Source organism: Scylla paramamosain, chromosome 11 (genome assembly GCF_035594125.1).
Source record: "Scylla paramamosain isolate STU-SP2022 chromosome 11, ASM3559412v1, whole genome shotgun sequence".
NCBI classification, from domain to species: Eukaryota; Metazoa; Arthropoda; class Malacostraca; order Decapoda; family Portunidae; genus Scylla; species Scylla paramamosain.
The window spans coordinates 28,136,598-28,159,103 of NC_087161.1; the positions used below are offsets into that span (position 1 = coordinate 28,136,598).

A 22,506-nucleotide genomic window follows, 5' to 3' on the forward strand; every position below is an offset into this window, starting at 1 on the left:
CCCCTCTAGAAAACGCAGCTAGACAAGAATGCTTTATAAATTCAGACTTGCCACACATTTTAACTAATGCCAAAAATAACAACACATTTCAAAACGCAGTAGTATTAAAGATATTTAAAAAGAAGTATCTGGTAACTGTTGGAACCTTCACCACATATAAAATCGTTTAAATGCCCACCCATTCTGGCTTAAACATAACGGAAAACACTTTAAAAAATCTGAACTATTTTCTAAAACCATTTAAAGTGAGCTGCAAGCACAAATAAAAAATCTACCGAAATAAAATTCAATATTATTGGAAGTTGAACACGAATAAAAACAAGTGTACGGTGCACACATTTCACTGAGCGGGACGGCAACACACTTAAAAAAACACCAACTATTTTTTAAAACCAATAAGAACCTAGTACAGGCTGAAATAAAAAATTTAGTTTTGGGACCGTAAAAATATACGCCGAAAACGGCCCTCTTATTTACACAAAAACAACGCCAAAATCACCACTTTTCACGCAACACACGCGCTCAAATAACTTAAAAAACAACGAAATATTTTTACAAACCATAAAATCTTAGCTAGAAGCCGAAATAAAATACTTAGGAAATAAAAAAAATAATATTGGAACCGGAGGGGGTTGGGGAGCCTTATCCAAGATGGCGGTGGGGGGCCAGTGGAGGGGACGACCAACCCTTCTCACTCATTTAAACCCTCGCCAAACTTAAACTAAGTAATGGCAGGTATATTTAACGAGCGGATATTAAACCTTGGTCATGTGGCTCCGGTTTGCAACAGTATTGGTTTAAAACACTCACAGATAAGGTAGATAATGGCTGATAAATAGAGACGACCCAGATTGTTTACATTTTCATTAAGTTAAATTTTACGGTTTTTAGCAACGAGATGAGGCTGACACAGGGATATATTGTGCTGGAGGTTAGGTGAGATGCGTTAAAATGAGTTAAAACCGTGGATTGTTCAGTTATTCATTAAAAAGTTACGTTAAGTTACCTAAATTTATTCTAACACTTCCTGACCTTACCTTCCCTTTGGTGGTGGTGGTGGTCATCTACCTTCCTGCCTCCTCGTCTCTATGGCTGGCTGTCTAGCACCTTCTCACAGCCAAATTCTTCTTTATTTTGCTTGTTTTCACCCACTGCTGCCTTCGGATGTCCACTGCTAGAGCCCACGCCTTCCTCATTACCAACTAAAGAAGGTTTAACTCATGGGTAAGCCTTGGCAGCCACTGTGTAGGCGTGGTTACACACACACAAAAAAAAAAAAAAAAATTCTGTCAGGCTGGGAGTTGAAACAGACGCGTACTAACACCACTGATAGACGCGACACACTGACTGGTTAACTTGTCAGTTGACTCACACGTCCTTTGCTCCACACCCTTTGCAACGACACCCACTTGATATGGCGTATAGTGAGAGCGCGCGGCTTCGAATCCTGGCCAAATCAAGGTCCTTCGTTAACAGGCGGAGACACCGTCTTAGCCCTGAAAAAAAAATAGGGAAAATCGTACATCAAAAATAAATGAATAAATAAATAAATAAAAATCTCCCCAAGTTATTTGCCATGATACTCCATTCCCCCCCCTCCCTTTTTTACAATGCTTCACTCTCCTCTGCTTATTTTACAGGTCTGAGTAAAAACAGGCAGCATCTTCCCAAGCTCTATTACCATGACTGCACAGGCCGGCAATCCCACACGGGGTGGACCATACAAAGCACCACAATCTTATATAGTCATTCACACTCTTATAGCCACTATGACAACCAAGCCAAATCAAAGTGACAGACAACCAAGGCAGATACTGTAACTGTTCATATGGAATTACAGGCTAAGAATCCTTTATCTTAAGATACTAAATCTAGTTTTTAATTAATGATTAATTTGCAAAGACACATGGTAATTAAAAACAAGTAAAGAAGATAATTTAATATCAAACACAAATATGGTTATAATTACAGTTATGTTATCTGAGGTGTATTTAACTCAACATTTTTTACTTCCTGTACAGCACAATGCACCCTTACTGTATATTGTGCTGGCATCACTCAACAATAAATATTTAAACAAGTTTCCTGCACACTACAAGACAAAACAACACTTACATAAAGGGACAGGGACAGTGTTGCCTTGCACAGTGTTGGTATTACCATTCCATCATGTGATTTGCTCTTCATTTGTCTTAAAACCACTGATAATGTTTTGAAGAGGTACTTTGCAGTACCAGCTGTTTCATGTTGAACATTTTTCATGAATTCTGATATAGTGAGATATATTTAGTGAGACCCAAATTCTTGTGTGGGGTTTGTTGTTTATTTAAAATAAAACAAGTAGCAAGTATAGAATGACATGTAGTGATTATGTTACAAATAAAATCTTCTTCCATTCTAGAGATGCAAACACAAGTGCAGTGAATCCCAGTTTTGGCAAATCCCAGTCAGGTTACCATTGCATTCCATGCCTTGAAGAATAGAAAATCTTGAAAAAAAAAATTGTCCTAAGTATACAAATAAGCGAGTCTCTGCCTGTATAACTACAACTTCCAACCACCTCTTTATCAATCTGATACCAGTATCATGATTATCAAATTCTAATATATAAATTATTATGTAATTATATGTATAAAACTTTTACATATCATTGTTCTTATGACAGTTATAAGTTCCAAAGTATAACATTATTCAAGACATGCTATCATATCACACAGAACACCAAGGCACTTTTTTCCTCAGCTGGATGGGAGGTGTGAATAGCCACCACAACCAGAAATATTAGACACATGCAACCTCTCAGCAGATCCACCTTTATGCCAGGTTACCATTCTCCTTATGGGGAGTCACTGAGCCAACACATCACACATTATCTCAGAGTAGGAATAAAAATAATGAGGAGGTTCCCAGCTTCCTTATTCAATACTTTTAGTAATCTTTCATGACACAAAGGGAATATGAAGGTACTCTCCATTCAAAACCAAGCTGCAGTACACAACTAGGTTATGGAGAGTCTCAGCGAAGTTTCTCTTTCACAAAGTTGCTCACTATTGTGCTTCCTGAGGTAGGTATATACACATCAGATGAGAATACAGTACACTATAAACACACACAGATTTGCTACCAGGAAGGGATGCCAAACCTCTGTAGGACTTTTTCTTGCTCCACCAATTCCAGCTGTACCTTCCTCCTCATGTAGAAGATGGGACAGTCTCGGCTGCAGAGAAAACATTTATCACAATTATTTCCCACAAACTAAAGTGAAAGTGAGACCAAAATATTTGGCAGACAAGTTGAAAACTACACTTCCCATTCAATGAGTGCAACCCTGCAGGTGAACACTAAATCCTAAGTGGAACCATACCTATGGACATGAACATTAATGGAACTGTAACAGACTGAAATGTTACAGGGTAGAGAGATGAACAAGGAACAAGACACTTATCCTCCAATTTTGGATTATCCTTTTTAACCTCTTTCTAGGGACTGGCACTCTAAGTGGACCTTTTTCTTTTGTACTTTTCTTGCCCTTGGCCAATGCCCTTCTTACATAAAAATAAAGAAATTAAATAAATAAATAAGTAAAAAAGAAAAAGATCAATAAAAAATAAAACAAATCTAGAGAAACAAGTGACATACCTGGTACAGATAACCTCCTCATGAACGGAGCCTTGGCATCTCTGACACTGAGTCCAGAGCTCCGAGAACTTCTGCTCCATGTCTCCCAGCACGGCAGACTGCTTGATATACACCTCACTCTCCCGTGCCTGAAGTGCACAACACCCTCACTATAAAACCTTCAACACTCACCACAACTACAACATTCAGCAACACCATCTGTGATTCATAGCAGCAAAAGACCAGGTGTGTGTGTGTGTGTGTGTGTGTGTGTGTGTGTGTGTGTGTGTGTGGGAGGGGGGGGGGGGGTTAGTGGTTGTTTAGGATGTGAAGGAACATAATCATTTAGCTAGTCAGTCAGATTAGGCCGCTAACAAGGAACAAGTGAGTATGCTGCTTCACATGTCTGAGGGGGTTCCACTCATACTGCTCTTCTAGACAGGGTGGAATCAAAAGCTTTTCGTCTCATCAACTCCTCTCCTCTAACTGACTGTCTTCAGCCTCTCTCTCACCGCCGCAATGTTGCAATAGCTGTCTTCTACCACTATTTTCATGCTAACTGCTCTTCTGATCTTGCTAACTGCATGCCTCCCCTCCTTCTGTGGCCTTGCTGCACAAGACTTTCTTCTTTCTCTCACCCCTATTCTGTCCACCTCTCTAACGCAAGAGTTAACCAGTATTCTCAGTCATTCATCCCTTTCTCTGGTAAACTCTGGAACTCCCTGCCTGCTTCTGTATTTCCACCTTCCTATGACTTGAATTCCTTCAAGAGGGAGGTTTCAAGACACTTATTCATCAATTTTTGACCACTGCTTTGACCTTTTTATGGGACTGGCATTTCAGTGGGCATATTTTTTTTATTGGATTTTTGTTGCCCTTGGCCAGTGTCCTTCCTACATAAAAAAAAAAAAAAAAAATACAACTGACAGACAGACACCAAATCAAAGAGCTTAAGACTGAAGGGAGAGACTGAATACAGTGGAAGTGGGGGTGAGCAAGTTATTCAACATATCTCAACAAAATGAATGCAGTAATTCCTCTCTAATTTGCGGTAAAAATTCTCTTGGGGAAATGTGTGACATGAGGTGCATACTGATACTGACTCTTCAGCATACCTTGCAGTGTTTACAGAGTGCCTCAGAGGAAGAAGGCACTGGCACTTTGCATCCTATACATGAAGCTTTCTTGGTGATGAACTTGGCCATTGCTCCCACCTTACTGTGGGAGATGATGCGGGAGCGAGTGTGGTCACCCTCTGTGGAAAGAGAGCAGGTTGAGTGGAGGAGGTAAGTGGCAAGTGCTACCACCATTATCAATAATAAAAACATTGCTTCCCATTACAGTCAGAATGATCAAATGAAAGAAAATAGTGAGGAATATATGATTGCTGCATTATTTCATATTAGAGATTTTTAAATGTTTGAAATGGCTCTAACCAACTCTTTGAAGGACTTAAAAATGCATCTTAGAATGTAAGAGAATTAACAATAAATACAGTTAATTGATTTTAGTAATCCACTGTGGGTAGGTTAATAATATCCAATCTGAATTATTCAATTTCAACAAGGGACTGAGGTAATTAATGCACAGGTCTTGATAAAAAAGGTTCTCTACAATAATTGTCCAGCAGTTCTTTCTGTATCTTTTTCCTTCCACAGATCAGCAGCTGCTACTTCATATGGATGGAAACATTTCACCAATAACGACAATAATGAAACAAGAACTGCACTGGATGATAGTCATGCCAAAGTGTGAAGGATTTGTGTGACAGTAACACGGCAGAGGCATCACGATGAGCATCACACTTACTAAGCAGCTGAGACTCGGCCTTCTCCCCAAGTATGGGCTCAAAGATCCTGATGAGGGGCTTGCTGAGCTGATTGGAGAGGTAGTATTCATAGTCAATTGGAAGACTGTTCTCCAGCACATAGATGGGGTCCTGGGAAGGGAAAATGCATCTTACATGACACTTACAATAATTAACATTTGGCTCTGGTTCACAATCCTCAAGACAAATAACACAGTAAGTGCAGCGCTGACAATATCTTTATTTCCTTCCAACATTTCAGCATGACCATGGCATTATCTAGGATCTTGGATAAAAAAAACAAACAAATATAAATAAATATATAAATAAAAAGTAAGAAAACTAAAAAAGAAAAGTAAATAATATACACACATTTCCTTTTAGCATTTTTACATTGTTCTTTTATTCTAGATCCTTGATAACGACATGGTGCCTGTGCCAGAATGTCAAAAAGAAATCAAGCTGTTTGCCACTGCACTCGCTGTGTTATTTAACTTGATCAGTGTCCGACAAACCACCACATTTCAGATCCACAATTATTATTATTATTATTATTAAACATAACGGAGAAGGCAGAGTGGGACGAGCGCAAGCGCTATAAGTTGCCAGATGACAACCCCCACCCACCCACCCATAAAATCATTTTGGGTATTATTAGCATACATTTAGTGAGAACAGGCCAAGAGATCACCTCAGCCTTCTCACAGGCAGGCATCTTACATAACACTTGCAGCAATTAACATCCACCTCCAATTAGCAATCCTCAAGTTGCTGGAATGGTCCATAAAGGCTATTTATTTACCATATTACTAGCATAAACTTTGTGAGGACAAGCAGGAAGGTTACCTCAGCCTTCTCGTATGCAGGCGTCCCCTTCGCCCCAGACACAATGACATAGGGCACTCGGTCACCCAGCTTGGGGGCAGTACCAGGGTCCCTCTTCTTCATCTTGTTGGCCAGCTCCACGTGGGCCTGCTTGGCTGCATACTCCTTCTCTGTCTTGGTGAGCTCTTTGGTGATCACCAGCTGGGATATGTCAATGCGGTTGCACAACAAATCTGATATGACCTGTTTAGCGTAGGCCACAGCTCCTGACGGGTTCCTGGAGATGAAGATGTAAAGGCCAACATAGGTCATAACATGTCATGCAGTTGTGTTACAATGAATACCTTTACTAAAGGAAAAAGAAATAATAATAATAATAAATAAAAACAAATAAACAGATAAAAGAAAGGCAAAGTCCATCATACGCTTTCACAATGTCTTAGGGAATAGAAAAAGTTACACAATGACACTCCACATTAAGATAACAAAGACTAAATAAAACCAGCAGTGGATTTTCTTTGTGGAATTCAAGTTAAAAATCAGAGAACCACCAAAGGACTGGCATATGCATCAGAGTCTTTGTCATGCATGACTTCACAAGCTTCAGGAGCAAAGAAATTAAAACTTATGAAAATTTGATAGATTTCAAGTCACACTTTTTTCAGATACATATATACATATACCAAAAAAAGGGGGAGCCAGGACAAGACATAACTTTTGCATTCACACCCATTCCACCACTCTCCTAGCTCCTTGGCCCCCAATGAAGAAGAGGAAATACTCCTGCCCTCACTTTACGGGGATCAGTCGCACAGCTTGGACTCTATAAAAGACAAAATATAACGTAACCCAAATATAAACAAAGAGATATAACACTCACCGCTCAATAAGAATCTTCTGCAGACAGGTGTTGATGAGATTGGCCACGATGGGAGCATTATCACGGCGCACCGTCTCTATGCCCTTGCAGTCCATCTTGTCATGAGTCTCAGCACGTGTGAAGTACAAGCCTGCATACCTCTTTTTGTTAATCAGCAGGTATGGGAAGTATACCTAAAAAATACAGAAGGGAGAACTATTCAAACACTGTGTATTCAGCACACACACACACATTGTGCAAGAATCATATACCATTAAGTATGTATATAGATCTAGAAAGATAGATTAAAACAGTGTAAACCAGACAGATGACTGTGAACTGTACCTTTTCAAACTCCAGCTTGATAGGTTTCACAAATTTCTCTGTCACGTAGCCCGCTGCCTCATTCCCCAGCACCATCGCCTCCGCCACTGTCTCCACCCCAAACAGGATCATCACAGAGTCGGTGTCTCCATAGATCACCTGCCGAGTCATACTGAGTGACTCAATGTTCTACTCACACAGTGGTCAAGCTGTGCACCAACATATTGGTACCTTTGGTGACTTAATCTATTTCCCACTTTGGTTTTGGTAGGAAAGATTTCAAAGTATGAGCATGACTGAACCTTGGAACATTAACACAAAATTTTAGTGCATCCTACTAGAAAACAGAAAGACTAATTTTTAATATGTAGATTATGATCTTGCAATCTATACATCACATTTAACTGTATATTTCTTTATCCACTTTCCTTTGAGAACACTGGTCATGATAAACTTATAATGCACCATATGACTGCAATGTTGGAGCATCTTCCCTTTTTTAAATCAATCAATAAAAATCAACAAACTTATAACAATAATTTCTTGACACATGTTATATAACAGAGTAAATATATTATAACACTGCATCCATTACTAGAGAGCCTGTGAAGAGAACATTAATGGGAAAAAGTTGAGCACCTCAGCATTATGAGAGTAGCCATTGGCGATGGTGAACCTCTCCTCCACTTGCTCCTTGGTAAATGCAATCATGGTGCGGCCAAAGGAAGTGACACTCTGAGGGAAATTAAAATATAATAAATGAACAGGGGCACTAGCCAAGGACAACAAAAAGTGTGAAATAAAAAGGCCCACTGAAAGTGCCAGTCCAATAAGAGCAATCAAAGGCATCATTTTGGATGACTGGAAGATAAGTGTCTTAAAATCTCCCACTTGAAAGGGTTCAAGTCATAAGAAGGAGGAAATACAGACACAGGCATGGAGTTATAGAGTTTACCAACCAGAAAAAGGGAAAAATTATTGTAGGTAAACATGTTTGATAATTATAGTTTCACATAATCTAAGCAAACTGATTAAGACCAACGCCTCACATCCACATCTGGTGCAAAAACACCCAGACCTTACAAACACTCACCTGAGAGATCTCAAGGCAGGGTAACTTCCCAACCTGAGCACCTGTGAACCCATACACAGAGTTGGCAGAAATCTTGAGAGCAAGCTGACGGCCATCCAGCACCTGCCACACATTGGTGGATCATAAAATTGTGTGCATAAAGAAAGCAACTGACTAAATGTAATGCTCTTCTCTCTCTCTCTCTCTCTCTCTCTCTCTCTCTCTCTCTCTCTCTCTCTCTCTCTCTCTCTCTCTCTCTCTCTCTCTCTCTCTCTCTCTCTCTCTCTCTCTCTCTCTCTCTCTCACTTCTTTTTTAAATCACTAGCCTTCCTAAAAATGATATTTTATACATACACTATTCTTTCATTAACATTTACATGTCTATCAGCAATTCATACCTTGCATTTTTCTAACTCTGTGCTATATTTTACTTAATTTCTCTCTATTTTGGTAACATTTTCATAATATTTACATAAAGTTACACTTATGCACAAGTGCATATATTTAACTAAACTGCTTACACACACACACACACACACACACACACACACACACACACACACACACACACACACACACACACAGTATTCTAGCTTGAAAATTACTCTTTAAATCATCTCCCTGACTGCTAATGATCTCCTGAGAGCAGGAATGTCTTGCCAGAATGCAGCAGTCACTACACACAACATTGTACATCACACAAGTCACACCTCAGTCCTCCACACTCCACAGCCAAGCAATGTCTCACTCCCTTACCTTCTTCCTCAGGGGATCAGTCTCCTTCTTGAGGTCATTCTTGGCCTTCTTACGGGCAGAGAGCAGGGACTCCAGGATCTCTGGCAACAGACCCTTCCGTTTGTGGGACTTCACAAAATAGTTTCCTGAGGGTGTCTTGATGAAGTCTTCAGGTGTCAGTCTATCAAGGCAGGAAGGAGAAATAAGGATATACAGACATGTACAATGCAAAGAACATAATTCAAAATTACATGAGACTCAGAAATATATGTGTGCGTGATTGTGGCATCTTGTCTCAACAAAAACTATTTTTAACCAAACAGCCCTCAAGTGGTTTGAAATGCAATTTTCTTTTTTGTCTAACATTTCATTTGAGTGTCTTGCACTGACAAATTATGGCAAATGATAAAGTTCTCTGTAAAATGTTCCTCCCAGTTACTTTATTCAACTGTAAGACGATTACTTGCATGCCACATACTTACACCACCACAAAGTAGACACCCTTCCAAAGGCTCAGTAAAATTAACTGACTGCTGATAAACCCAAATAAATAAGTGAAACACCTGCCACAGCTTCACTCTCATGGATGTGAAACAAAAGAATATTCTAATCATGTAGACCACAGGAGTGGTAAAACAGCTTTATCCCAACCTACCCATAGTCCTGTGCCTTCTTGGGGTCAAATACCAAGGTGGTATAGCACAGGTTGTGAGCCATCATGATGGACGGGTACAGGGATGAGAAATCCAAGGTGGCAATGGGCTGACTGTAGTAACCCTTGCGAGGCTCAATGACCGTGGCTCCCTCATACTCATCCTCTCCAGTCCCCTTGTGAACTGGCAACACCAAGTTCTGCTCCACTGCCTGTTAAGAGAGAGTAATGTGAGACCCATGGCTTCAAAGGGAATCACCACACAGCCTACCACCACATCCTGTCAGTGATTTTTGTATGTAGGACAGGCACTGGCCAAGAGGGAGAGAAGGAAAAAAAAAAAAAGAAAAAAAAAATTCCATTGAGAGTGCCAGTCCCCAAAGAGAAGTCAAAAAGGATCATCTAAAATTGGAGGATAAGTGACTTGAAACCTCCCTCTTGAAACCCTTTCCATATTCATAAGGGGGTCACTGTTCCTCACTAGTCTTTTCCACATGGCTGTCTTCTGTCTCCACTCCACTCAAACCTTTCCCTCTCTAACCATTTCCTATGCAGTCTTTTATCTCTCCTTTGCTCCCCTTGTAAGAAACAGGTGTATACAGGGATGTGCTATCTCATGTCCCACTATACAGCTATTTCTGTCCTCAATGCACATAGTCATCACCACAAGACACGTCTCACAGCACTATGGCACCATCCACCACACAGTATCTACAGGTCACGCTCACTATTACTGCAGCTCTTCATATATTCTCCAATAATCAATGTCACAATGGTACAGTTATCATGGGATTCACTCACTACACACAAAACTTCACTGCACATCACTAACTCACTTGCTGTCCCATACACACCTTTTACCATACTGAAACTCTGTGACTCAATGATTCCTCAATACAATCCCATCTCTTTCTTGCCCTTCTTGCCACATCTAAGTAAAGATAATATGCCACCAATTCCAGCTTCCACCATTCAGAATTACATACTTCACGATTTCCAATAAAAAAAATGTCCTTAAAAAACAATGCAGATGGTCAATGATCTTAAATGTCAAAGCAGTTGAATGGACTGGCTTACCTTCCTCAGGAGCTGTGAAACCACTTTGATTTGCTGGCCCCGTGTGAGCAGGTAGGACAGCGGCACTCCTGTCACCCTGGCCATCTCCATGTAGTTAATGACACACATCAGCTTGTCGAGGAGGCGCAGCGGCAGCAGCGTGTCCTTCAGGCAGTACACAGCTAATCTGTCGGTGACCTTCACAGTCAAGGAGAGCATACCATGGGAGCACAGAAAAAGCAGATACCACAAAGCCTGCTGGTTTGTGCTGTGCTTACATGCCAAGCAAACTGTTCTACAGGAATTATGTAACGACAAATGGAAAAGTAACATGTCTTGATTTCCCAAAAAAAACTTTCCTCAGGCATACTGTTAGCACAAAATAAAAGTGAGAACATAACATAAGCAAGGGAAAAACTTCAAACAATAGGAAAAAAAAATAACTGCAAATGGCACTCCAATGACTGCAAAATCAATGCATGAATTAATACAATTGATGGATTTATAATCTTTTCAGTCCAATTAGTAAGATTAATCAATAACTAAATGAGAGATGACAAGAAGCAGAGATGAGAATACAATAATTGTACTACTTTGGAAAAAGATCAGTTAATCATATGATGGCACAACACAGTCTGATCCTGCACTCCTCAGTCAGGGTAAATACTACCACCACATTCCCTGTGCAACATACAAGGCAAATGAGAGATAGGACATGGGGACTAGGAATCCCTTTTCCTGTATTTTTTATCCAGCAATGAAACAAGGTGTGTCACCAGCCAGCCTCCAGTAACAGACAACCTTATGCCGAGGTGATCCATCCCACACAGTTCCTAAGTAACCATCAATACCTCAGCAAAAACAGAATACCAAACATTCAAAACTTAAGTTACAAGATTCAATCTTCATGAATTTCACTGAGCATGAAGCACCTTTAACCCACACCTAATTATGACTGATTTGTTAATGAACAGTAAGGGAAGGCAAGGGAGGTGGGAATGAGCTGCTGATCCCCACTCACCTCCTGCGGGTCTGAGGGTTCCCCGCTTGTAGGTCTGAAATGATGGAGTGATGAACATCCTCTTTTTGCTCTTGCAGGAAGTGGTAGGATACTGCATTGAGTGTGTATGACCTCAGCTTGTAGTCCCTGAGCAGCACCTGTCATGCAAGGCAAGGTGGTGTTCATGTTGCTGCAGGAATTATGCTTCAACTGTACTGAGTGATATGATCAAAAGTTATTTTCAAAGACTGATTACATTATTCATTTTTCATAACCATTTCCAATTTCCTCTTCCCATAGAATTCCACACCATTCCCTTTTCCTTCACTCCTTTTCCCATCCCAGTATTTCCTTCTCCCTTCACCTCCCCGCCACTTACCAGCAGGAGGTCAAACTGGCAGCGACCCTCAATGTTGATGGACTTGTTCTCTCGACGACCCATCTGTTTGCTCTGCAGCACCGCCTCCTTAATAGCTGACCTGTGCCACCCAGGGAGAGATGGTCAGTGTGGAGGGAAGCTCATGTTGGTCTGCCTCATTACTGTTCAGAGCAACCTGCCTTCACTTACACAGACTCAAGTTGGTTGGATTTATGTGTGAGTAAATTTTTTCTTTGGATTATACTAATGATAATACAACCAACCTCTCCTTCATTCTTGTGCACCTTGTTCAAAATGTACAAACAGTACAGCAGTCATCCAACTTTATTTTTAAGTAAGATGGGAATTAAGAACATATTCTAATCATCTTTAAAAGCATTTTACATCAAACTCAAGAGTATTATAAAAGCCTTTCAACTATTCAATGACAGAAAAATTACAAAAAGGTGGGATTATGACAGATCTAAAAATAAAATCAATATACTTTAGTTTCCAGAGATCATATCAAGAGCTAAGAGGCTGGATACTAGAATACAGAAAGTAATGCTAAACAAAATGAGGAACAACATGAAAGGCCGCACACACCTGGCATCCTTGACTCTGCCCAGGTAGGGGAAGATAGAGGACTTAAGGGCATTGGCACGGTTCAAGAGGTATGGCAGATCAAAGTTGTTTATGTTGTAGCCAGTGATGATGTCTGGGTCGGTGACACGCACAAATCTTGACCAGCTCTGTGGACCAACACCAAGCAATACTCAGGCTCAACACTTGCACCATGTCAACACTACACTCAGGAACACACAAGGTTACACAGAGATCATGGTAAAGTAACTAGTGAAGTAAAGTATGATTTCTTTGAGGATGACTGTTAGTTTCCTTTTATGTTTCTTTACCTCCTTCTGACAGGTTTGTGTTAGAGTGGCTGCAACCTCTCCTTACCATCACCATTATCAGTTTCTCAAGCACTGTTCACTGACCATTCCACCTGTTACAAGAGCTTACTCTGGAAATATGTGTGATGACTCAAAAGTAGATAAGTTGTATCAGCTATTCTCTAATCTGCTGGTAACACTCTTCCTTCACTGGCAAGCAAGGCAAGTCACTGTTTACCCTTCTCATTTACTTTTGGCTGGGCTTTGGCACAACTAACCCCTCTATGCAATTTTCCTTATCACAGTACAAAACAAAAGAATAAAATACTTTAACACAATTTCCACAGAAAAACACAATTTATTATGAGAGAGAGAGAGAGAGAGAGAGAGAGAGAGAGAGAGAGAGAGAGAGAGAGAGAGAGAGAGAGAGAGAGAGAGAGAGAGAGAGAGAGAGAGAGAGAGAGAGAGAGAGAGAGAGAGAGAGAGAGAGAGAGAGAGAGAGAGAGAGAGAGAGAGAGAGAGAGAGAGAGAGAGAGAGAGAGAGAGAGAGAGAGAGAGAGAGAGAGAGAGAGAGAGAGAGAGAGAGAGAGAGAGAGAGAGAGAGAGAGAGAGAGAGAGAGAGAGAGAGAGAGAGAGAGAGAGAGAGAGAGAGAGAGAGAGAGAGAGAGAGAGAGAGAGAGAGAGAGAGAGAGAGAGAGAGAGAGAGAGAGAGAGAGAGAGAGAGAGAGAGAGAGAGAGAGAGAGAGAGAGAGAGAGAGAGAGAGAGAGAGAGAGAGAGAGAGAGAGAGAGAGAGAGAGAGAGAGAGAGAGAGAGAGAGAGAGAGAGAGAGAGAGAGAGAGAGAGAGAGAGAGAGAGAGAGAGAGAGAGAGAGAGAGAGAGAGAGAGAGAGAGAGAGAGAGAGAGAGAGAGAGAGAGAGAGAGAGAGAGAGAGAGAGAGAGAGAGAGAGAGAGAGAGAGTACATATGATGGGGCACACTCCCCTCTACAGCTGGCGTGAGGAAGGAACACAGGGACCCCCTCACCTCCAGCATGTCCAGCTCCTTGTTGAAGCACTGCACCTGCGTCCCCACGATGGGGGCGCACTCCTTCAGGGTGAAGATGGTGCGCACAAAAGGTTCTGCCTCCCCTTGTCGGATGACCATTGCCCCGATCTGGATGACTGGGTCCTTGTCAGCCTCCGGGAACACACCTGACACCCACACCAATACAGTTACTGTCCATCAACACACTATTCCACCACCACCACCACCAGACAAACTTCTATATGGAACAAGCAGACTGAATCGATCACAGTTTTAGACACTCACCTTCAACTTACCTTCACTCATCTTGTTGCATCTTATAATCAATACCTAGTTCATTTTTACTTTAAAATGACATCTTTTTACATCATGTCAACAAATTACAACATAAAAAAAAAGGATGTGTGTGTTCTATAAATATATAAACCTAGCTATGTACATCTATGGAAAATCAAAAACATTAAAACATGCCCTTGGCCAGTGGTCCTCTTGCATTAAAAAAATAAAGTCAGCTTTACAAAAAAATTAGTGATGAAAACCACAGCAATGCACAAAGTAAAGATGAGAGCATTGCCATGTGAGTCTGTATGTCTCAACATACATTGGTAAGGACTACTGCTTAGTACTCACACTGACAAAATTGTCCACCATAATGCTAAATGGAACAAAACATAAATAACAAAATGGGAAACAAACATGAAATTTACCACACTAAAGACCACAGTTACTCACAGTTAATGATTCTTCCCTGTTGGTCCAGCACTTGGGAGCAAAACACGAAATCATTACTTTGGTCGCACATGTACAATATAAGGAGATCTCAAGACACTTATCCTCCAATTATGGATGATCCTTTTGACCTCTCTTTAGGGACTAGGACTCAGTGTTTTTTTCTTTTTTTCTTAACTTTTTGTTGCCCTTGGCCAGTGCCCCTCTTACATCAAAAACAAAATTTTTCATACAATGCCACATTTCTTGTTGTATTCATGAACAGTACCATGAATTCTAACAGACTTCTATGCATCATGCAATATTAGTCTTTTGCTTTGCTGTGTGGACTGCCTGAGTGGCCTCAACTCACCTTTGCGTCCAGCACACTCAATGTCAAAGGAGAGTATTCTGAAGGGAGCCACACGTCCCCACTCCCCGTCTGGTTCATGCACGATGAGCTTGTTCCACGCAACATCCACCTGTAAAAGAACAAGTGATGATTTCCTGAACAGCACACAAGAATAAACATCTGAAAATTCTCTTATCTACACTACAGCTAATGCACCCATTCTAAAGCAACTTTCAAGTGGCACAGGAATGTGGCAATCCCACACCCACCAAATTGTGGCATGAACTACTTTGTGGTGCAGCCAGCCTGGGTGGTTAACCAACGGCCAGACTCAAAACACACAGCAGTGATTATGTGTCTCCATATTCTGACGGACTACTGAATGTATTGTATGAGTGAACAAGAAGCAAATTGCCTGAACAGCCCTGAACTTAAATACAACAGCCACAACACACTGCAGCCCACCTCAAGCTGACAACGAGTCTGCAGGTCTTTGTTCCGGATGGTCCAGCACCCAGAGGGAAGCTCCACCCAGCAGCAGCCGACCAGGTGTGTGTCCACCATGAACCTTCACACAACACAGGGAAGTAAAAGGTCAATCTTTAATACTATGCTATTTTCTAAAGTGACAGCAGTGTTCTGAAAGCAAAATGTTTTCTTTAAAGTTATCTACTGAAAAGATACCTAATTGTTAAATTACAGGATACTTAAGTAAATTCGAAGAATAACAAAGGAGTATTGGGCCAAGTAGCACAGGCTCCTTTACCAATTTCACCAGTAGTTCCAGTTGGCCGTGCACCACGTTTACCAGTCACAGCATGCTGACCTTGCTGCTCTCTGTATCCATCACAGCAAGAATAACATCTCATCTTCACAAGATAACACACCAAGATCATATAAATAAATACACATATACTGTCTTACCTGATCTCGAAGTCAATGTTGGACTCATAAGCCTCATAGACAGGCGTGCCCAGGTTGGGGACAAACACCTTGCCCTCCCCCAGCAGCCTCTTGGCTGCAGCGATGAGGCGTGGCAAGGCCAAGGTGAGGCGCAGGAACCTGGAGGAGCGATTGGCATGGTAGCCGTAGATGCTTTCCCGCTGCACCACCTGCACCGCCAGCACAGGGTCAGTGATCCGCTCCCGATTGCTCTTCATGTCTTCCAGCAGTGCACGATTGAGGGCATTCTTGGCAGAGGGATGATAATATATATATATATATATATATATATATATATATATATATATATATATATATATATATATATATATATATATATATATATATATATATATATATATATATATATATATATATATATATATATATATATATATATATATATATATATATATATATATATATATATACACACACATAAAAGAAAAGAAGATTACACAAATTTATGGATAGGTATTATAGGTGTTTCATACAGGGATTGCCACATGTAGGCCTGATGGCTTCTTGCAGACTCCCGCATTTTCTTGTGTTCTGATATATGATTTTATATCAGATCACAGACAACAAATAAGGGAAAGTTATTTTAGAGCCATTAGTGTTTTGATTGGCAGGTCTCATATCTACATGGGGCAACCTCTGCTGTGTGAAGGCAGCTTATCAAGATTCAAATTATCTTTGACTTTTATCAAATCCTCAAGTTTCTATATCACTCCCCAAGGCTTCATCCCAACACCTCTTTGGTCTACCTACTGGCACCTGCCTCTGCCTTCAGGATGCCTAGCATGGTTCAACCTGTCCTCATCCTCTCTCTGCACCACTGCATTCTACCCATCATCACTACTTCACTGCTGCACTCAGTCCCAATATTATAAATAGTGAGACCATCACATGAGAAAACTGAGAGGTGGGAGTACAATGTGAGGCATTGCACTGCCTTGAGTCACCTTGAAGTCTGCCAGATGAGTGTCCTTGAATGTAGCAGGACAGGAGACATAGAAGTAAGGGGAGAAGCCGTGCACATGACAGCACACCGAGTTGCCAGCGTCACTGACCCCAAACATGCGCATGACAGGCACCCGTCCGGCCTGCTGCCCTGGCATGCCCTCTTTGGGAGACCCTGGTGACAAGGAAAGGCTTGTAAGGGATAGAAATGTTAACAGATTACATCACTCTCCTTCTGGTTCTATCTGCTACGATGGAATGAAAAGATCTATAACTCACAAAGAAATGTACAAATGCAAAGTTTTTATCATCTTTACTGCAAATACTACAATGCTGCACTGCTACACAAAAAGAAAGAATAATTAATTACTTCCACCAAGGAAGGAAAACTCCACAATATTACATACAATAAATTATGATAATTATAATCCGAGCACAAAAGGCAACACTGATCTTTAAAATTATATGAAAAACTTACATTAACTCTAATAAACAATTCCCTCCAACAGAATGGCCATGATGTGCAAGTTTTCAGCATCATTTCTCCCCCTCTGTTCATTCCTTTCTTGCCTCTTCCTGTCATTACTCTAGCCTTTCAGTTTACATCTCTTATCCTCCAATCTTCAATTTGGTAATATTATATTTAAGTCAAGTAACTATGATACTTAAGGAAAATAACATACTTTACTCTTCAGGATCACCCTCAAGGATCCAAAATGTTTGTAGAATACACTTTCATGTATACATGTCTTCTCTTACCAACATGATGGTCACAGATTTTCTTAACAATACAGAGGTCATATATTTCCTCTTAGCATACTGATCATATATTTTTCTTACCAATGTAGTGGTCAATCTCTATCTGCTGGAAGACGAGGGACTGCTGCTTGGGGTTGAAGTGTGGCAGTGAGGGCCGCTGCCAGGTGCCCTCCCCGTCCTCGTCATCCACTCCTGCTCCTCCATTCTGTACACACACATCGGTAAAGATGAGACAATGTACATCCTGTGCCTACAAGATGACTCACCAGGCCAGACCTGTGACTCACTGAGCTCCATGTGTCAATGAGACACAAATTTTGCACTGCTCCACTAGTGTAATACCATTTTACTATGAAGTCTTCCTGTGCTTCAATCATTGACCATCATATTTTCTTCTCTGATTACTCTCTGTCTGTTTCCATGCCTCTTTCTGTAAAAATTTATCACCATTGTGTTTTGAAGAATTCAGTGCTATCTTGAGTTTTGAAAATCAACAAACTCCAGCACACTACATTACACCTGTGGCAAATTCACAACAAACTCTCATGATATGTTATCTTACAGCTGATATACTCAATATAAATCAAGTCTGCAGGATTATATACTTTCACAGAGCATGACAGTGACGAGGATGAAAATGTACTTAAGAGAGGCATAGCTACTTTGTGCAATTGACCTGACTTATACAAAGGCAGACTTTCTTGAGATCTAGGATACGCATGCACAGACTCAGGATATCCAGCACACCAGCAAATGAGTTAAGGAGTGCACATCCGTCATTCATATCCCCTAAGCTCATATACGAAAAATAAAACCACATTGATGCATGATTCCTAATTCACACAACATCCACATAGTAACTCTCCCCACCTGCACCAGCTCCTCACTCTCCTGGCTGGTCATCTCTTCATCGAAGTCCATGCCCGCAAAGTCAAAGTCACACTCCATGTCGTCTTCCTCTTCCTCAACCCTGGCAGAGAGAGAGAGAGAGAGAGAGAGAGAGAGAGAGAGAGAGAGAGAGAGAGAGAGAGAGAGAGAGAGAGAGAGAGAGAGAGAGAGAGAGAGAGAGAGAGAGAGAGAGAGAGAGAGAGAGAGAGAGAGAGAGAGAGAGAGAGAGAGAGAGAGAGAGAGAGAGAGAGAGAGAGAGAGAGAGAGAGAGAGAGAGAGAGAGAGAGAGAGAGAGAGAGAGAGAGAGAGAGAGAGAGAGAGAGAGAGAGAGAGAGAGAGAGAGAGAGAGAGAGAGAGAGAGAGAGAGAGAGAGAGAGAGAGAGAGAGAGAGAGAGAGAGAGAGAGAGAGAGAGAGAGAGAGAGAGAGAGAGAGAGAGAGAGAGAGAGAGAGAGAGAGAGAGAGAGAGAGAGAGAGAGAGAGAGAGAGAGAGAGAGAGAGAGAGAGAGAGAGAGAGAGAGAGAGAGAGAGAGAGAGAGAGAGAGAGAGAGAGAGAGAGAGAGAGAGAGAGAGAGAGAGAGAGAGAGAGAGAGAGAGAGAGAGAGAGAGAGAGAGAGAGAGAGAGAGAGAGAGAGAGAGAGAGAGAGAGAGAGAGAGAGAGAGAGAGAGAGAGAGAGAGAGAGAGAGAGAGAGAGAGAGAGAGAGAGAGAGAGAGAGAGAGAGAGAGAGAGAGAGAGAGAGAGAGAGAGAGAGAGAGAGAGAGAGAGAGAGAGAGAGAGAGAGAGAGAGAGAGAGAGAGAGAGAGAGAGAGAGAGAGAGAGAGAGAGAGAGAGGCAAGATTTGATCAGTTTAATTGGTCAAATTTAAAGGCACTGCTCCTGTTGGGTCTGTAAAAAATTAAAATGTGTCAGTTAATTATGAGCTAGTGTGAAAAAGTGTGAGATTTTGTCTTTAGCGAGGTCACAGCTGTTCTGCACAATTAGTGATTTGTAAAGAGAGGAGATACAGGAAAGGAAAGATCAGGTCAAGCTATACTGGTCTGCTGTGTCCCTCAATCCTTGTAGGTACTTTCATTGATATTTCCAGCCTTAACAGTACATGATTGTCTTTTTTACATCAGCTTAATTCTTGTAGGTCATCATATATTAAGTGTAGAAACCAAAAATGAACAGTGTACACACACACACACACACACACACACACACACACACACACACACACACACACACACACACACACACACACACACACACACACACACACACTCCATGAGTGGCCAGCAGTGGCACTTACCGTGACTTCTTTGAGGAAGCATTACTGCCTCTTTCTTGCTGCCGTTTCTTGTCCATCCTGGAGAGTGCCTGAGGCAACGTTGTGGAGTTCAGGAAGTCTGTAATTAGACACAATAAATATCACACAGCACATCTGATGTCTCTTAAAATTGGGACCTACACAATAAGGGGATCAGCTGTAAAGTCAAAGAACTGCATCAATCTAAACTTAACTTAACCCACTGATGAAAATGGGGATAATCTTATCAATAGTGGCTCCTCATGGAGCAGGTAAATTATGTGCACATGGTGATGAATACTCACTGTACAACACGTCAGGGTTTTGTTTTGGGGTTTTGGGATTACATTACAGTGACGTGACCTGTCTTGCACTGCATCACAATTCTAAGTCTCTGCCGATGAGCTCACTTGGAGGGATACAGTGTAATGCGTGTGTTAATATGTTGGTTTCCAGTAAAGAATGGCACATGCTCCCTTGTATCTCTTTCATTCAGCCAATGATAGCTGTCCTTTTAATGATGTATTACGACACCAGTGAATATCATTTACTTCTGGTCAATATATCAATTATTTTTGTCCAATCACCACATGTATATACGGCTACTGTGGCAGCCAGTCAGCTAACTGCAAAGATACCCAGGGTACACAAATTAAAATTTCATGATTTTATTGTGCAATTTCATAAGCAAGACAACTTGGGTGTATATTTCTTAAGATCACACAGTGTTTTGCCAAAATCAATCAAATGCTCCATACTTGGTGGCCCAAGTACCCTTTGAGGATGAGGAAGAGGAGCTCAACGAACCACACCCTGGACTTTTGACTCCCTATAAAGGTAAACAGTTAGATTAGATTAGTGTCCTTAAGAAGGGATTCAAGGGAGGAAGCACCCCCATGATAGGTTAGGTTGGTGTGCTTAATTAAGGGGGCTCCAGAGGTGGCACAGCCCCTAATTATGTTAGGTTACTTTAGTGTCCTTAAGAGGAGGTCCAGGTGGGCCAAGCCCTAAGACTAGCTTAGGTTAGTGTCCTTAAAGGGTGGTCCAGGATGGGGCAAAGCGACCCCAGTTGGGTTTAGTAAAGTTAGATTAAGCTAGAAAGTTCCCCAGCTTTCAAAATAAGGTGTCTCATATTTAGACTCCCTAGGATGGTATGACACACTGACCCAAACAACATATACTTTATTCTGTACTGGTAGAATACCCCCCAAAAAAACTCATGTGGATTAATATCTTAGGTTTCTATCATAAAGGTGCTACAATACACCCTACTGTATTAATATTTTGGTGCTATAAAGTTCTTCAAGGCTGAGGGCAGAGGTCAAATGTTCTCAGCTTGCCATAAACGTTTTATAATAATCGCTGATCACTGGCGGTGACTGACCAGTGAGTGTGTGTGTTCCCGATCCTCTAGGCTTACGTCATGTCCAAACCGTAGTTCACACTCACTCAGGTCACTTATGTGTACAGCCGTGGGTCGCTAAAACACCACAAGTAGTAGTGCCACCAGCAGCCAGGTACACGAGGACCACTGCCTCGCACTGCCTCAGTCTGGCAACTTTGGCGCTCGATGGTTTGTTGACAGCCAATGATTGATCTCAACCCCGGGACCACACTTTCCTTAACCTTCCCTTCATAAAGAGCTCAGCATTCATTGGTATATCTTCACTAAACACATTAAAGATTACATATACTTTTTTTCTTTGGTGGAGGTTACAGCTCCTTAACCTAATCCTTTTTCTTTTTTTTTTATTTTTTATTTTAGGTAGTCCCACTTGCAGGATACCTTTTTTTTGCAGTGAGTTTCCCGCGCGCGCCAAACAAATTACTTCCCACTTGGCTGGCTGGGGTCATAGTGCGGTATTGCTCCCGCATCAAAATTTCCCCCGGATGACACCACTGTAGTAACTACCTCTAGTCCCGGTGGCGCCGACCTAAACTACGATAGGGTCTACTACAATTACAACAACTACCAATACTACTATTACTACATACGATCTTATTTTGCTCAATTTCCTTCCTCTTCTAAACATTCCTTTATTTCCCACTACCACCACCATCACGCAGAGGCCACATACTGAAGGACACCCACAGACGCTTCACTCTTAGCACCCATGATTATGTTATCTTCTCTTTATCTCTTATCTCCTATCTTCCAATGTTCTGCCATTCTAGGCAAATCACCTGCATATTACAGTGCCATGAGCAGTTCTTTCCCAATCTCCTACAGTGCCTTGATGACTACTATAAAAATGACATTCACCATTGATTCTTAATGCATGCTCTTTTATTGCTACCTCCACACTTCAGGCCATTTATTCTGACACTGATAGTTCTTGAACTCCAGTACTATGCTAGTTATTCAATAGTTCTATGATTTTTCA

The 22,506-nt window shown here is 41.3% G+C and overlaps 2 protein-coding genes across 6 annotated transcripts in view; both read right to left on the bottom strand.

Annotated features, from left to right (window-relative positions):
- Nucleotides 1-22,506, bottom strand: part of LOC135105183 (chitinase-3-like protein 1) — a 109,074-nt gene that overhangs the window by 20,957 nt on the left and 65,611 nt on the right. The window lies entirely within an intron of this gene.
- LOC135105179 (DNA polymerase delta catalytic subunit-like) lies at nucleotides 1,925-22,213 on the bottom strand. 5 transcript variants are annotated; one of them, XM_064013256.1, is made up of 25 exons: nucleotides 22,118-22,213; nucleotides 20,126-20,222; nucleotides 18,817-18,916; nucleotides 18,028-18,151; nucleotides 17,190-17,362; nucleotides 16,207-16,472; nucleotides 15,748-15,850; nucleotides 15,304-15,412; nucleotides 14,955-14,984; nucleotides 14,223-14,389; nucleotides 12,913-13,058; nucleotides 12,328-12,427; nucleotides 11,970-12,106; nucleotides 10,970-11,135; nucleotides 9,896-10,104; nucleotides 9,262-9,421; nucleotides 8,527-8,628; nucleotides 8,073-8,168; nucleotides 7,455-7,592; nucleotides 7,131-7,303; nucleotides 6,272-6,527; nucleotides 5,428-5,557; nucleotides 4,734-4,873; nucleotides 3,640-3,767; nucleotides 1,925-3,217 (listed from the first exon to the last, which is right to left on the bottom strand). In XM_064013256.1, exons 2-25 carry the CDS (start codon nucleotides 20,179-20,181, stop codon nucleotides 3,121-3,123), a joined length of 3,306 nt encoding a protein of 1,101 aa, XP_063869326.1. In that variant the 5' UTR covers nucleotides 20,182-20,222; nucleotides 22,118-22,213; the 3' UTR covers nucleotides 1,925-3,120. The 5 variants fall into 5 exon arrangements, with proteins under 5 accessions (XP_063869326.1, XP_063869325.1, XP_063869327.1 ...); XM_064013255.1 differs by lacking the exon at nucleotides 22,118-22,213 and adding an exon at nucleotides 21,572-21,758; XM_064013257.1 differs by lacking the exon at nucleotides 22,118-22,213 and adding an exon at nucleotides 21,507-21,758.

Coding starts and splice junctions, on each gene's coding strand:
- LOC135105179 (XM_064013256.1), bottom strand. CDS start 20,181: ATGGACAAGAAACGGCAGCAAGAAAGAGGCAGTAATGCTTCCTCAAAG. Junction 8,629..9,261: donor CTGATCCCCTGAGGAAGAAG/GTAAGGGAGTGA, acceptor AATGTGTGGCAG/GTGCTGGATGGCCGTCAGCT. Junction 4,874..5,427: donor GGCCGAGTCTCAGCTGCTTA/GTAAGTGTGATG, acceptor CTCTTTCCACAG/AGGGTGACCACACTCGCTCC.